This window comes from Apaloderma vittatum, unplaced genomic scaffold, assembly GCF_000703405.1.
Source record: "Apaloderma vittatum isolate BGI_N311 unplaced genomic scaffold, ASM70340v1 scaffold29693, whole genome shotgun sequence".
Lineage (NCBI taxonomy): Eukaryota > Metazoa > Chordata > Aves > Trogoniformes > Trogonidae > Apaloderma > Apaloderma vittatum.
This window is the reverse complement of record NW_009708134.1, coordinates 33,282-46,053: the sequence shown is the minus strand read 5'-3', so window position 1 is coordinate 46,053 and position 12,772 is coordinate 33,282. Positions and strand designations below refer to the sequence as shown.

General features: G+C 36.0%; 1 protein-coding gene across 1 annotated transcript in view; it reads right to left on the bottom strand.

The window, feature by feature from the left end:
- Positions 1-1,591: 1,591 nt before the first annotated feature.
- The window catches only part of SLC26A7 (solute carrier family 26 (anion exchanger), member 7), a gene marked incomplete at its 5' end in the record, with an annotated part of 34,952 nt that continues 23,771 nt past the window's right edge, over positions 1,592-12,772 (bottom strand). The window contains 4 exons of the mRNA XM_009866440.1: positions 1,592-1,702; positions 7,249-7,344; positions 8,766-8,843; positions 11,350-11,463. Of these exons, the coding sequence (XP_009864742.1) occupies positions 1,592-1,702; positions 7,249-7,344; positions 8,766-8,843; positions 11,350-11,463 (399 nt within the window). The remainder of the gene's footprint in view (positions 1,703-7,248; positions 7,345-8,765; positions 8,844-11,349; positions 11,464-12,772) is intronic.

Genomic DNA, 12,772 nt, shown 5'->3' with positions numbered 1-12,772 from the left:
CAGATCGTAGTGCTGCAGGCACATGAGCATCATGAGCTCTGCACCTAAAAGTAGGCAGCAGAAATAATACCAGGATATAAACATTTAATAAATGCATCAATGTGCAAGAAGTATCTGCAGGTACTGGTATTGGCTAAATGAGGCTTGCAAAAGTCAGCTGTTCTTTTGCCTAAATGGAGCTGTAGCTGCTGCTGGTTTTAATACATTCTGATACACAACATGTACCATGTCTGATATTCTGGCATCTGAAAAGAAACTTCACAATAAATCATCTACCATATTTTTTTTGCTTCACATTTGCTGACACTTTTGCCCATGACTGGATGACTTACTACATGTTGTTTTGCTAGCCTCATCTGCGCAGTACAGATTTTAAGGCTCTTAGCTTGTTCAGTGCTGTTAGATCGCATGGACAATCATGTGAAACATGGCTGAAGACCACTAAAATCACTAGAAAGAATCTTATTTAGTTTAATTAGTGCAAGCTCAGACTGAGGTTAGATTAGACAACAGAGGATCGTGCTCGTGTGTCAGATATCCCTTTCTTTCTGCTGTTGGAGGACTTCAGACATCCAGGCATAGGGTGCAAACAACATGAAATCTTTTCTTCTAGCAGATATTTTTCTAGCTAAATAGCTAGCAGATATCTAGCAGATAAATAGTAGCAGAATTTGTCAATATTTTAGTTTGCTGAGTAGCAGAAAGTTACCAGAAAGGTACTGATTGATTCAAGCAGAAAACATCTTTCATAATTTGTAATAGTTTTTCTATTTTGAGCTATTTTCATGCTGGTTCTACAACTTATTCTGTGAGAACAGAACTGTGCACAAATGGTTAACACCATTAATGTTAACAAGGATTAAAACTGTCTATATAGTGCTTAATTTCAGTGGAATTCAATTTTCTTGCAAATAGCTGCCTGCAAGCAGCAAGTCATTTCTAGGACTGGTGAGCCATGGATTAATTTTGTAGGACAAAATGATCATGTACCTCAGCTCATATTTTCCTTTACTCGTGAGACAAAGTAGCAAGTGTCATATATGCAAAAGAATATATGACTTTGTGTTAGCTCTAGTTTCTTCATCTTGGTTTTTCTAATTCATACATAGAACTTATATTGGGCATTAGAATAGATGTGTGAATAGGTTTCATTAATACATATTAGCAATGCAAATGTGAACCATCAACTCCTGTGCAACATAGTATGCAGAATTCTATAAAGGTGCTTAGTTACTAAGGCTTGCTGGTGTACTTTCTCCTTAAAGAGCAAGTAAATATACAACTGAAAAAAAAATTCTTATTGATTTTTCTGTTTATCTTATGCTACCTTCACCTAATGAATTATACAGATGTGTAATTCTAAGAGAAATCAGAAAAAACACCATAGTATTAAATGTTTTAGAGTTCCTAAGCCTACAGTAAACGCACTTTTCCTTCTGAATCGTCTTATCTTGTAATTTTCTGCAACTAAAAGAATGAAATTTCGTTGTGAAATTTTGTATGCTGTACGTCTATCCCAACTGTGAAGCAGCATGCCAGAAAGAAGACATAATAGTGAATGTGTTACTAGAACATTTAAATAAATCATTGCTCACCTGGGAAAGCGGAAAATCACAATTAATATAGTGCAGACGACGCCATACAATAGTCCCACGTTAGCAGCAAAGCATATTGTAAACACATAAGTACTAACCCATATGATCTTTAAGGAGGGAAACAGAAAGACGGATTAGTTTTAATTTTTGCAACAATGTGCATTTTATGAATCAGAAATAAAGATTTTTAAAACTAAGAGGTGAATATTTGGATCTTTGAACAGGCAAATGTTGAAGACTGAACGGGCAATGAAAATAATGTCTCCCCATGGGAAAACATGTATGACATGGCATTAGTCATCCCAACGCTCACAGTTTCTTTTCAGAGGTACTTAAATTAGCATATGTAGTAGTGCTAACAGCATAATTCAGAATAAACTTAGTTGTTTTGTAAAACCTGTATTTTATTTTTTCACACTGCAAGTTTTTGTCATCTTCTTCACTGTGCACATTTAAATCTTTCTTTCCTTTTACACAATGAGGTACCTAAAGGTCACATATGGAGACCTCTTATGCCGCTAGTTGTATAAATGAGAATTATAATTTACAAGCAGATTAATTAAAAGTGGCATTTATCAGACTACAGCTGACTGAACCAAATCTATAATAAATAAATATTATCAGGGAATTAATTTCTTCACATGGAAACGGTGAGACTTAAGATTACTTCTCCATCTTTCAATATTTGGTTAATAAAACTTTGGATTGATTTTAAATATTATTTTAAAAAATTCAAAGAAGCGTATTTGAAACAAAAGTCATTTTGAAAAAAGAATTTAAAATAAACAGTGGAAGATTTTAAACATTTCAAGGTTTTTTTCTTAATTTTTTTCTAAACTGAATGTAGTATTTCTGTACTACAGTGATGTGTATGGCTAAGAAATATACAGATTTTACAATTAAAAAGAGAAGAGTGCAAATTACTTGATTTCTTATAGCAACCTAATGTCAGCACACATTTCTTTTTTCAAGGGAACCTTGAACAAAGACTGCCTTCTAATCTTTTTATAAAAAGTGTTAAAGAAGAACGGAAAGTATTTTCACTCCTCTGGATATACTGATCTCCACAGGTGCCCATTTCAACAGTTACAGTGCTTCCTCTTAGTGTTTGCAGAGGAGCAGATCACATCACAATGGCACAATCAGTGTTAAAATTATCCTTTCTGCTGCTTTCACTTAGCTCAGAAAAGCCAGAGACAATAGAATACTTTCAGCCTAACCACGGGAATTTTGCTAGAGCAGATTTCAGAACTGTTATTTTATGATTATAAAATGTAAGTCAAACTATACTAATTGTGCTTCACAGAGGACAGAATGTTACATGACTTAACTGAGAAACATTTTCCTCCCTCATCTTCAAAAGTCTGAACTACCAAAAACTTGAACTACCAAAAGGTTTTGCAGTCTCTCCAACAGCACTGCTGCTGGGTAAAGAGGTAGTTCATTCTTTGAAACATTGCTCAAACTCCAGTTTTATTTTAAAATGACATCCTATAAAAATTGTTGTGTATATATTTGCAAGGAATACCTTTATGAGAATGAAGCACTGAGTTCTGATGAATCAGTGAGAAAGTAATTCTATGTTTTACGAATCCAATATATATTTATAAAGGAGCTTACTGGACATGAAAGGGCTGACAGAAGTACTACAACCTGAAATTCGAGCAGGATCAAGAATTGGCACATTCTGATAAGTCTGAACCCTTGACAATACCTGAGATCAAGCAATTTACTTCAGCTGCGGACCTGAACTTCATCATGTCTAACTAAACCACTGCTGCAAGACCTGCAAAATTCTTCCATCTCATACGAAAGCAGAAAACCCAAAACAAAGTCTACATAGGAAGCATCAAAGCCAAAAATGTTTAAATACTGCTGAGTACTGAGAAGGCTAATTGAGTACCTCTTTAGGAACTTAGAAACTTAGATCTTAACTCTAACCAGAGACTGCTGTTGTTGTAGAGGATGAGCCAAAATAATCATATTATTATTTGTCAATCACCCTTTCAGTGCTTTGTATTGGCCTGGAGTCAGTACTTTTATTAGGAAAGGTAGCATGAAACTTGTAGAAAGTTATCTTGATGTGATAGACATTTTTTTAATTCATGGGTTGTTGCAAGGTTCAACAAAGAAGTCATAAAAATATAAACATTTTCTTTGGCAACTTACTTCGACATAGCTATTATGTATTCCAGAACAGATAGAATCTAATAATTCTTCAAATCTTAGCAATAATGTGTTATATGCATATGTTAGTCTCAAAACTCAAAAAAAAATCTCCACCTTCCAAGTATGCTTGTACTGTATTATTTTAAAAAAAATTATAGGAAGGAAAGAATCAAGCAGAAGATATGGATTTATGTTGAATCCAGCATATATTGGAAAGCGTTGGAAACATTGAGAGGTATAGTGATGTGTGCATATAGCAGTTGCCTCCAAAACTCTGTGGATGATGTGTTTCCATCTAGACCTTTTCACTCCATGGGGGCTACACATCCACCACTTAGATGAGTCTGAAACGGGAACTTGGTGGGAAAAAAAGCATGCAAGTAGGAGAAGTGGGATAACACTCTCTGAGCCAATGGCTAAACAATGCAATACTAAGCTACTGTGATGCTAAAAGTTTCTGTACCACTTGGAAAACAGATAATAAACTTCCCTTTTCATGGCAAACAGAGCTATTGCCTGAATGGGTAGAGTTCATTTCACTTGTCATTATCTGCACACAAATGTCTACAGCTGAGTGAGCTGTCTAGATTCTCACCATAAGATTCCATTATCAGAATGACTGGAATTTAAGGTGCAGTTCTTCTACCTACTACCTGAGTATGCTGGTGCCTATTTGAGAAAGAGATGAATCATACCCTAACATGACTTGACTGACCACCTCCATACTGTTTGTAATGTGAGATTGTGATGACTTGCTCAAGTAGAGGCCCATGCTGTGGTCATCAACATATGGCCAAATCTTATTTAAGTCCTGTTCATTCAGGGAGTGCCTTGGCAGAGAAAATGCTGGAGTCCTGAAGGAGGGTCTGGCTCCAAGGAAGCCAAGCAACATGCCCACGCTGCTATGTCCTTCTGACGACAAATGACTGATGCATGCATACATCCTCAGGGCATGCTTCATTAAATCTTACGAGTCAAGTGCTGGAGTGAAGACGACCATAGCCATTGAGCAGGAACTGCTTAATAGCAAAGTGGTGTGGTAGTTCTTTAAGTTTTCATAAGCATTACATACACAGTGGTTAAGAGGGTATTTGTTTGCAAACTGCCCTGGAGACAGACGGACAGCTATAAATACTATTATTTAAAAAGAATTTGTATGGCAGTCATACTTTCAGTGGATTAAGTAGTTGAAAATTCCTTCCCATCTGGCTAAGTGCAGTAAAACTATTACAGCTCAGGGTAGCATTTTCACTAATGTAGGAAAGATAGAAAACCTCCCTAGGCTGTTATAAGATAGAGGCATTCATGTAAAATTATTATCATAAAAGAGATGGCTTCCTACTCTGTGAAAATATTTTTATATACTAAAACCCTCAGAGGTCTCAGAGTCCTCTCATGAATCAGGGTCCTGATGTGATGAATACCTGAGAAAATCTAAAAGGCCATCCTTCTCCTGAAAATATGATGAAAATTTCTAAAAATGCCTGAAATTGCACTAGCAAGCTCCAAAATTCTATGGAAAACCCTCTCTGGACCCCCTCTGGACAGGGCGGTAAATCTCCATAATATTCGGTTTCTATGCACTATCACTTGCCAGACATATAAGCATAACAAACCTGACTTCTGTGGTACACGACACACACCCTTCAAAAAACCAGTTCCAGAAAGGAGAGCTGCTAATTATTTCCAAATGTTTTGTTAGAGTTTCGATCTTCAAAACACTTTGGATAACCTGGGTAATGGAACTGCTGCATTTTCAATATGCTGTCAATTACTTGAGTGAGTCCTTTCAGGCCAAAATCCACACTGCTGTGTTTACTCAAATCACTGGGTTTGGTGGGGCTCCTCAGACCAGGCAGCAATCTAAGATCAATGTTTATAGCCCTATTTTAGATTATGCTCTTTAAAGCAAGATGATTTACCCTGTCAGGCTAAGAACTGATGGTACAACTACTTGAAGATAAATCATTATTCAGGTATCTTCGATCAAAAAGATAAATCCAGCAAACTCCCCCTCTCTACAACCTCTCTCAGAAGTAATGACAAATGTGGGAGACGTAATAACCACCTACTCACCCATTCTTTTCTGCCCAAACAACAAAAATATAGATCAATCAGGCTAGTCTATCTGTGAAGATGCATCAAGTCTAGTGAGATTCCAGAATATCTTGCTAGAAAATTTAACTACTTATTATCTCAATGCACTGAGAGAGAAACCATTTCTCTCTCCCATAACAAATTTCTTAAATCCACTGTCCCCAATAATAATTCTTAATCCATATTATCTACCATTTGTGTCACTGGCAATATGGGTTAAGAAGACGACCAAATAGAGGACAACTCTATAGAGTACAACAATAGAGTAGAAAATATTTTCAGAGGTATTCTGCTTGAGGAACGTAAGACATCATGAGAGTTTTTCTTCTGGATGAGAGAGAAAGAAAAAATAATTCTAGGTTTTCTTATGAAAATTAAAAAAATCTCACATAGCCAAACCTGATGTTGTTTACCTAGCCTTGCTTTCCATACTGATATCCAGTACTCTATTTAAAAAGTAAAAAAAAAAATTATTCAGTCTAGACTTACCATTACTGCTGTAGAATATTAAGTCACGGGTGAGTTCAACAAAGTCAAATATTACCTCCAGTGACCTATATCTCCCACCATAGAAAAGGAGGATATGGCCAGAATACCTTTTCTGAATATTTGTTAACAGAAGTTCCAAAGCTTTGTGGGATGTCAGTATGGTTTTGGTTCCACTAATGTGCCAATACACTCGGAAACTCTCTCAGAAGAGAAATCTAAGAGTCTTCCTAAACATGGAACATCTTTAATATTTGCTAGGAATTCTGCGCAAATGCATGTCAGACTACTCAGTTTTTGCATTAGACTAAGTTTTCTTAGTATGTCTCTTTCCATTTTTCTGCTTTTTCTGATGTATTCCTCCCCTCATACTGCAGAATCTTTAATTATGATAAAACAATATTCTGTTTGCAAAATCTGAAAGACTTAAGGCAATTTACCTACAGCACCCTAGGACATGTATCTTTCTGCATGTCTAGTGTTTCCAGCTCTGTTCATCTTGCTTGATCATTCCATATCCCCAGAGGACAAAGATACCAGAATCTTTTCAATAATACTACAGTAGCAAAAGAATGCTCACCAGCTAGAGAAGGCATATAAAATTAGACACACATCTGCTCAGATTAGCCTGATCTGTCATCAGGTTATGTAAAGATGTATACACATCTTCAGCATTAAATTAGGTTTGATGCTTTATCATTCATTAAAATTCCATTTTTTCATAAAATTGACATTACAGATGCTGTTATTCTGAGACAGATAATAAGCTGATAGCACACTAACCCCCCGATAATAATGGCTTGCACTTATTTCTTCTAGGGCCACAGAAATATTAAGGTTTATTTAGCAGGTATTTGTGAAAGGGTCTCAGGAAATTCTTATTAGATTAAGATTCACTTACCCAGTCTATTTTATCCACATTCCAGTATTTTTTTAAGTCACGGAACTGCATTAGCATCCCCTTCAAGCCCACAACAATAATGCTTGCTAGAACACACTGCAAAAGAATAAAAACCAAAAGCCATTTGCAGAAATGTTAGTGAAAACAAATGCTCTTTCTTCAATTTAAGTCAATATTATAATTAAATTATTAAAAAGTGAAGTTAGTGTTTCAAAAATAAAATAAGCACAGGTGCCCTTGTGACACAAGCATTGCAGTATCAAACTCAATATCTTACTTTTTCCTGAAGGCAATCTGATTGTGAGAAGAATGACAGGATTGTCAGGTTTTCCCAATGCTCTCAGTGCATCGCCAAACCAACCACATTCTACCATAATCTGGGGGTCTCAGATGCAAATCAGCACTCAACCTCTACACTGTGAAGACTTTTATTTCCCGTTCTCCACTGCCTAGAGATGGCATCTAGAGCAAGAAATCCACTAGCTTTGAGGCAGAGAAAATAATTTATTGTTCTCCAAATCAGAAAGACGAAGGCGATGGATCATCTGGAAATCATCTAGAGCCAAAAAAGATGAGTAAAAAGGAATGGACTTGCAGTGCATAGGTAGGGAGGGCTGAAAAAGCATAATAGAAAAGAAATAAAACGTCAAGAAAGCAACATACAAAAAGTTTTTTTAAAGTGTGGGAAAAAAGTCTACAGGAAAACAGTCAAAATTTACATATAAACCATATAAAAAATGAAATAAAGAAAGCAGTATAGCAAGAAAAGGGACATATTGTGCACCCCTCTTGAAGTGTCCTTACTAAAAGAAGCTATAAAAGGATCTACGTTTGAAAAGTGAGAACCTTCATGTGACATTATGTAAACAATTGCACAAAGTAAATTTAAATCACTGTTGCATTAAAATTTCATGTACAAACATGATAGAATTATGGATAATTTTGGAGCTGGTTTTGCATCTTTGACATGCCTTTAGTTAAAATTAACTATTAATTTGTAATATCAAAAGCTAGATACAGCTTATGTGAAAACACACCATGTTGCTTTACAGAATCTTAGTATAGAAGATGGCGGAGATATAAGAATAACTCATAATCTTTCTGTAACTAAACTTAGATCACTGTCTACAATCTGAAAAGCAAAGTCATACATAGCATGCATGACCTGAAGAAAGATTGTGGGCTGTCAATAATTTCTACTACACTGCCAATTGACAAATCCACAGCAATCTAGATGTATATTTTTCATAAACTGTGTACCACAAGTAAGTAAAAGAGAAATGCTTTCTTACATGCTTATATGATAGCCTATATAAACAGCTATATATGTGTAAAATCTGAAGGTATTATGTTGTAACCTCTGTATTTTTGATTTTGAGACTTGTGCCCTTACTATTCTTTCTCCTATTGAAGTAAAGTAGAGGTGTTTTAGGAGTGGTACTATCTTTCTCTGAAAGAAATTAAGTAAATAGAAAATATTTGACATAATCTTAAAAACAAAAAGATAAGTACCATACCATAGGCAGCCAGTACAGCATAGGTCCAATTGTATACATCACCACAAGAATTAATACACAAGAGATAAGGCAAGCCACCTAAAACAATAAACAAGCAAATCATTCAGTCTAACAAAAAAAAAAAACCACACCAAAATTTAGATGCGTGAGAAGGACTAATTATCAAATTTAGTAGACCAAGTTAAGAGTGAGATGTTGCAGGTGTTAGCTATTAACATTATCTATAGATTACAGATGCATATCATTTTGGTTTTAGTCTCTGGTTATTACCTTCAGCCAACTACAGTGAAAACATAGGAAGAGATTTCAGCACCCATGCTTGACCCTGCTGACAGCATCACTTACACACTTGGTTATTAAATGAAGTGTGTGTGTGCTGTATCTTATCCCAAAAGTTTCGCAGTATCCACTCTCGCTCTGTAATATATTTATAGTCATGCACCCTATGTTGCACTAAATAAGAGATCTGTCATAGCAATGAGCCAAAATTTTGCGTGGAGAACTGTGTTGTCATTTTTGCACAAGAGAAGACCTCTAACTTCTTCTACTGGGACGGACACTAGAAGGAAACTGTAGTGTTAAGTCTGAAACCATCAATGATTTCATATTAATGTTGATGGACTTTACTTTTGAAAATGTAGCAACAATTTATATATAGATAGATAGATAGATAGATAGATGTGTTAAAAATTATAACTAATTCATGTAACGTGAATCCAGACAAATATATGGTTTAAGAATTATATGTTTCTTCACAGCATTATATGGTACTAATCTGATGGAAAACTACAGCAAAACTGCAGTCTCCTAATCCACTCTGACTGCTCACAAAGTGAAGAACTTCTGGTCTCATTAAGACAGTCCAGATTCACAGAAGGTTTTTGACGATAAGTAGACAGATGCTTGCTTTATTTTTATATTGATAATATGTTTCTTTACTAGAATAATTAGGTTTCATTTTAAGAGACAAGTTGTTAAAAACAAAACCAGACAAGTTGTTAAAACACTAGAAGATTTAAGCCATGGGGTACTTAAAAATACCATCAAGAAGGATAGACAGAGTGTTTACAGAAAAAGGCACACAAAATCTGCTGGTAAAGTCACACAGAACTTTTCCCTCTTTCTGCCTTCCCAAAAAGCAAAGGAAAAATAAAAAAGACAGCCCTAAAAGTGGAGAATTAAGTGGATGTGATACTCTCCAAAAAGAAGGCAAGAGGGATAATTCTGTGTTTACTGAAGTACTCCCATTGTGCTAATCCATGGCCACACTAACTTTTGAATGCAGGCTCTGCTGTACGGCAAACACAACGAATAAAACCAAGCAGATACTTATTATTTTTACCATGTACTTTCTTCCTTAAAATCAATCTATGGAGTGGGGTTTTCTTATATTTCATGTATTGAATAATATTCCATCAGGGCCTTCGCCTACAGCTACCAGAACTGAAGTGCTGAGATACCCCATATGCCTTCAGATTATAAATCTTTGGGTATAGATCTTCAGGTTATTTTAAAGATTCCTTGAAAAAGCAATAATGCAGTACAACTGGAAGTTGTACCACCAGTATGTGAACAGGCAATAAAATAGGACATCTGTGAAGATGAGAGGACATGGTATGATATTGAATCCAACTCAAAGATAGAAAACAGCTAACAGCAAAGTGGTGGCTAACCTATTTGCATACAAATGCTTTTAAAAATTATTACTGGATAAATTATTCATTATGATGAATTGAGTTCTGAGTACTGTGCAGGCTAATTAGGAATTCATTAACATATGAAGTTTTGAAATAAAGCTCTGTCTCATTTCTTAGTATGGTATCTGCATGAGAGATAATTGTGGGACACGGTCAAGAAGAAAGAGCACCTATAGACTGTACTTAGCCTTGTCCGTTGTATCTCATTTTCACCAATGGCAGTTCCTTCTTTTCTGAGCTACTGCAATAAGAACTTGTGAGTTTCATTTCTAACAGTAGGAAATAGCCCAAAAAAATCCCCAGAAATCCGAGTGTCATCTCTGTGGACTCTGTGTATACTGAGAGACAGGACAAGCACACCATGTCACAAGGCAGAAACTGGGAGATTACTTGTTGGTTTGTTTTTTTGTTTTTTTTTTAAAAAAAATACTTTCACTTTATTTTGACAATCAGAATAACTAAATTAAATTTGATTTTTTTAAAAAAAATCACTCTAGCCTATACCATTAAATCTGTTAAACACCATTAGAGGGCAGTTTTGTTACAGCGCTGACAGATGTACATAAAACTGAAAGAGCTTGTGTATAAAAACATAGCTCCTAACCTCCTTATTGCCACAGACTTTAGAGTTTATATTGAATTAAACAGGTAAAAATGAATAGGTGGAACCATTAGCTTTTCTAGTAAGACAGTTGCTAATCAGATGCAATTCCATGCAGATTGTTAAAAATGACAGGGAAGAGTCATTTCCCACGAAAGAGGAAAAAGGAAATAGGGAAATACAGTGGATAAATCAGGAAAAGGGAAATGTAGAAATACAGTCGATAAAGTTCCATGAGCAGTGTCATAGCCTTAATTCTCCTACATAATTCACCCTGACCCATTACCTGTGTTTTGGCTCCTGTACTGTATAAAAGTGCCGTCCGTCCCATTGCTGCAGCACTTGGTATGCAAAAGAAAAATGAAGGAATCACGTTGCTGAGGCCATGAGCCAAAAGTTCCTGCAAAGTTGTTAAATAGAAGATGTTTTTTTCCTATTGTTCTGTCATTTCAATGCTTCTTGCCAACAAAGGAGTCCCCTATGTAAATATTAGCAATGACAAAGAGTGGCCGTATTTTTAAAGATCTCCCAACATAATATATCTTCTCACAACTCAGAACTAATTTGAATGATAGAGCTTGAACCATGTTCATCAAAAGCTGGAGGTACGTTTTATTCACAGAATAAATGGTACTGCTAAATTTTGAAGATGAAATTCAGCAAAAATATTTCCATCTTGATCCACATCTGATTTTAATAGGCCAGAATCTCAAGTAGTGGGATCTGGACAACCACTGATTTTTTTTCTTTTCAAGAATGTTTTAGTGAAAGTGAAATATGGTTGCAATACTATCTGCATGCTCTCCTTCATTACAAATGTTATTTGGTGGTGTATTCACAGTCAAAATGCAGATATGTCTGAACAAAGCTTTATAGGAAAAAAAAAAAGTGAAGATGCAACCTTTTGTCTGCAGCCTTAGCTGAATGGTGCCTCAAGCTGGCTATCCAGCACCAGCCTTCTTCCCCAGGCTTAAGGAGCTCATTCACTGCTGAGGGCAATGTGTTAGATCTCAGTATTATTAGAAGCCCTTAGGACACAAATGGTACTGTGTCTAGCCAGGGCAAAACCTGATCTTAAATTTGTCTTCACAGCAGGAGACAGCACCACCTTAACCCTCCCCAGACACCCTCATACAACCACATGCCACCACGCTGAGCCCCATGCCTGCTTCCCAGGTGCAATATGGCTACACCAGCCCCTCTGCCATTGTAGTCTCTGTTCTCATGGAGGATTTGCTCTTTTGCTCTATTATTGAATACATCCATACAGATAGTTTTCAAAACCTCAGTAATAGAACTCTATAAGCTGTAAGATTTCCAAATATGCAGAAAGACATAAAGGTTGCTGCATTCCATTTAATGCCTTTGAGCCAATGCAACCTATCACCCTGAGGTCTGACCTGTATTCAGCTCAAGGCATATCCCCTCTGCTCCCTAGAAAATGTGGCTTTGAAGCATCAACAGTAATTCTTGGCCAGATGTATTCATTCTGAAAAACGTTTTAGAAATCTGAGTGGATGAGAACATTCCCATCATATTTTCCAATGATGTAAGAGTTGTAAAGGACATGGAGTGATGTACAAAGACTGACCTGTCTAGATAGGGTGTTCAAACAGACCTCCAGCTGCAAAACCAACTGTTCTTCATCCAATCTTATGTCATTTATCCCAAACCACTTAAGAGAAAGGTGGAGGCATCATTTTCATTAC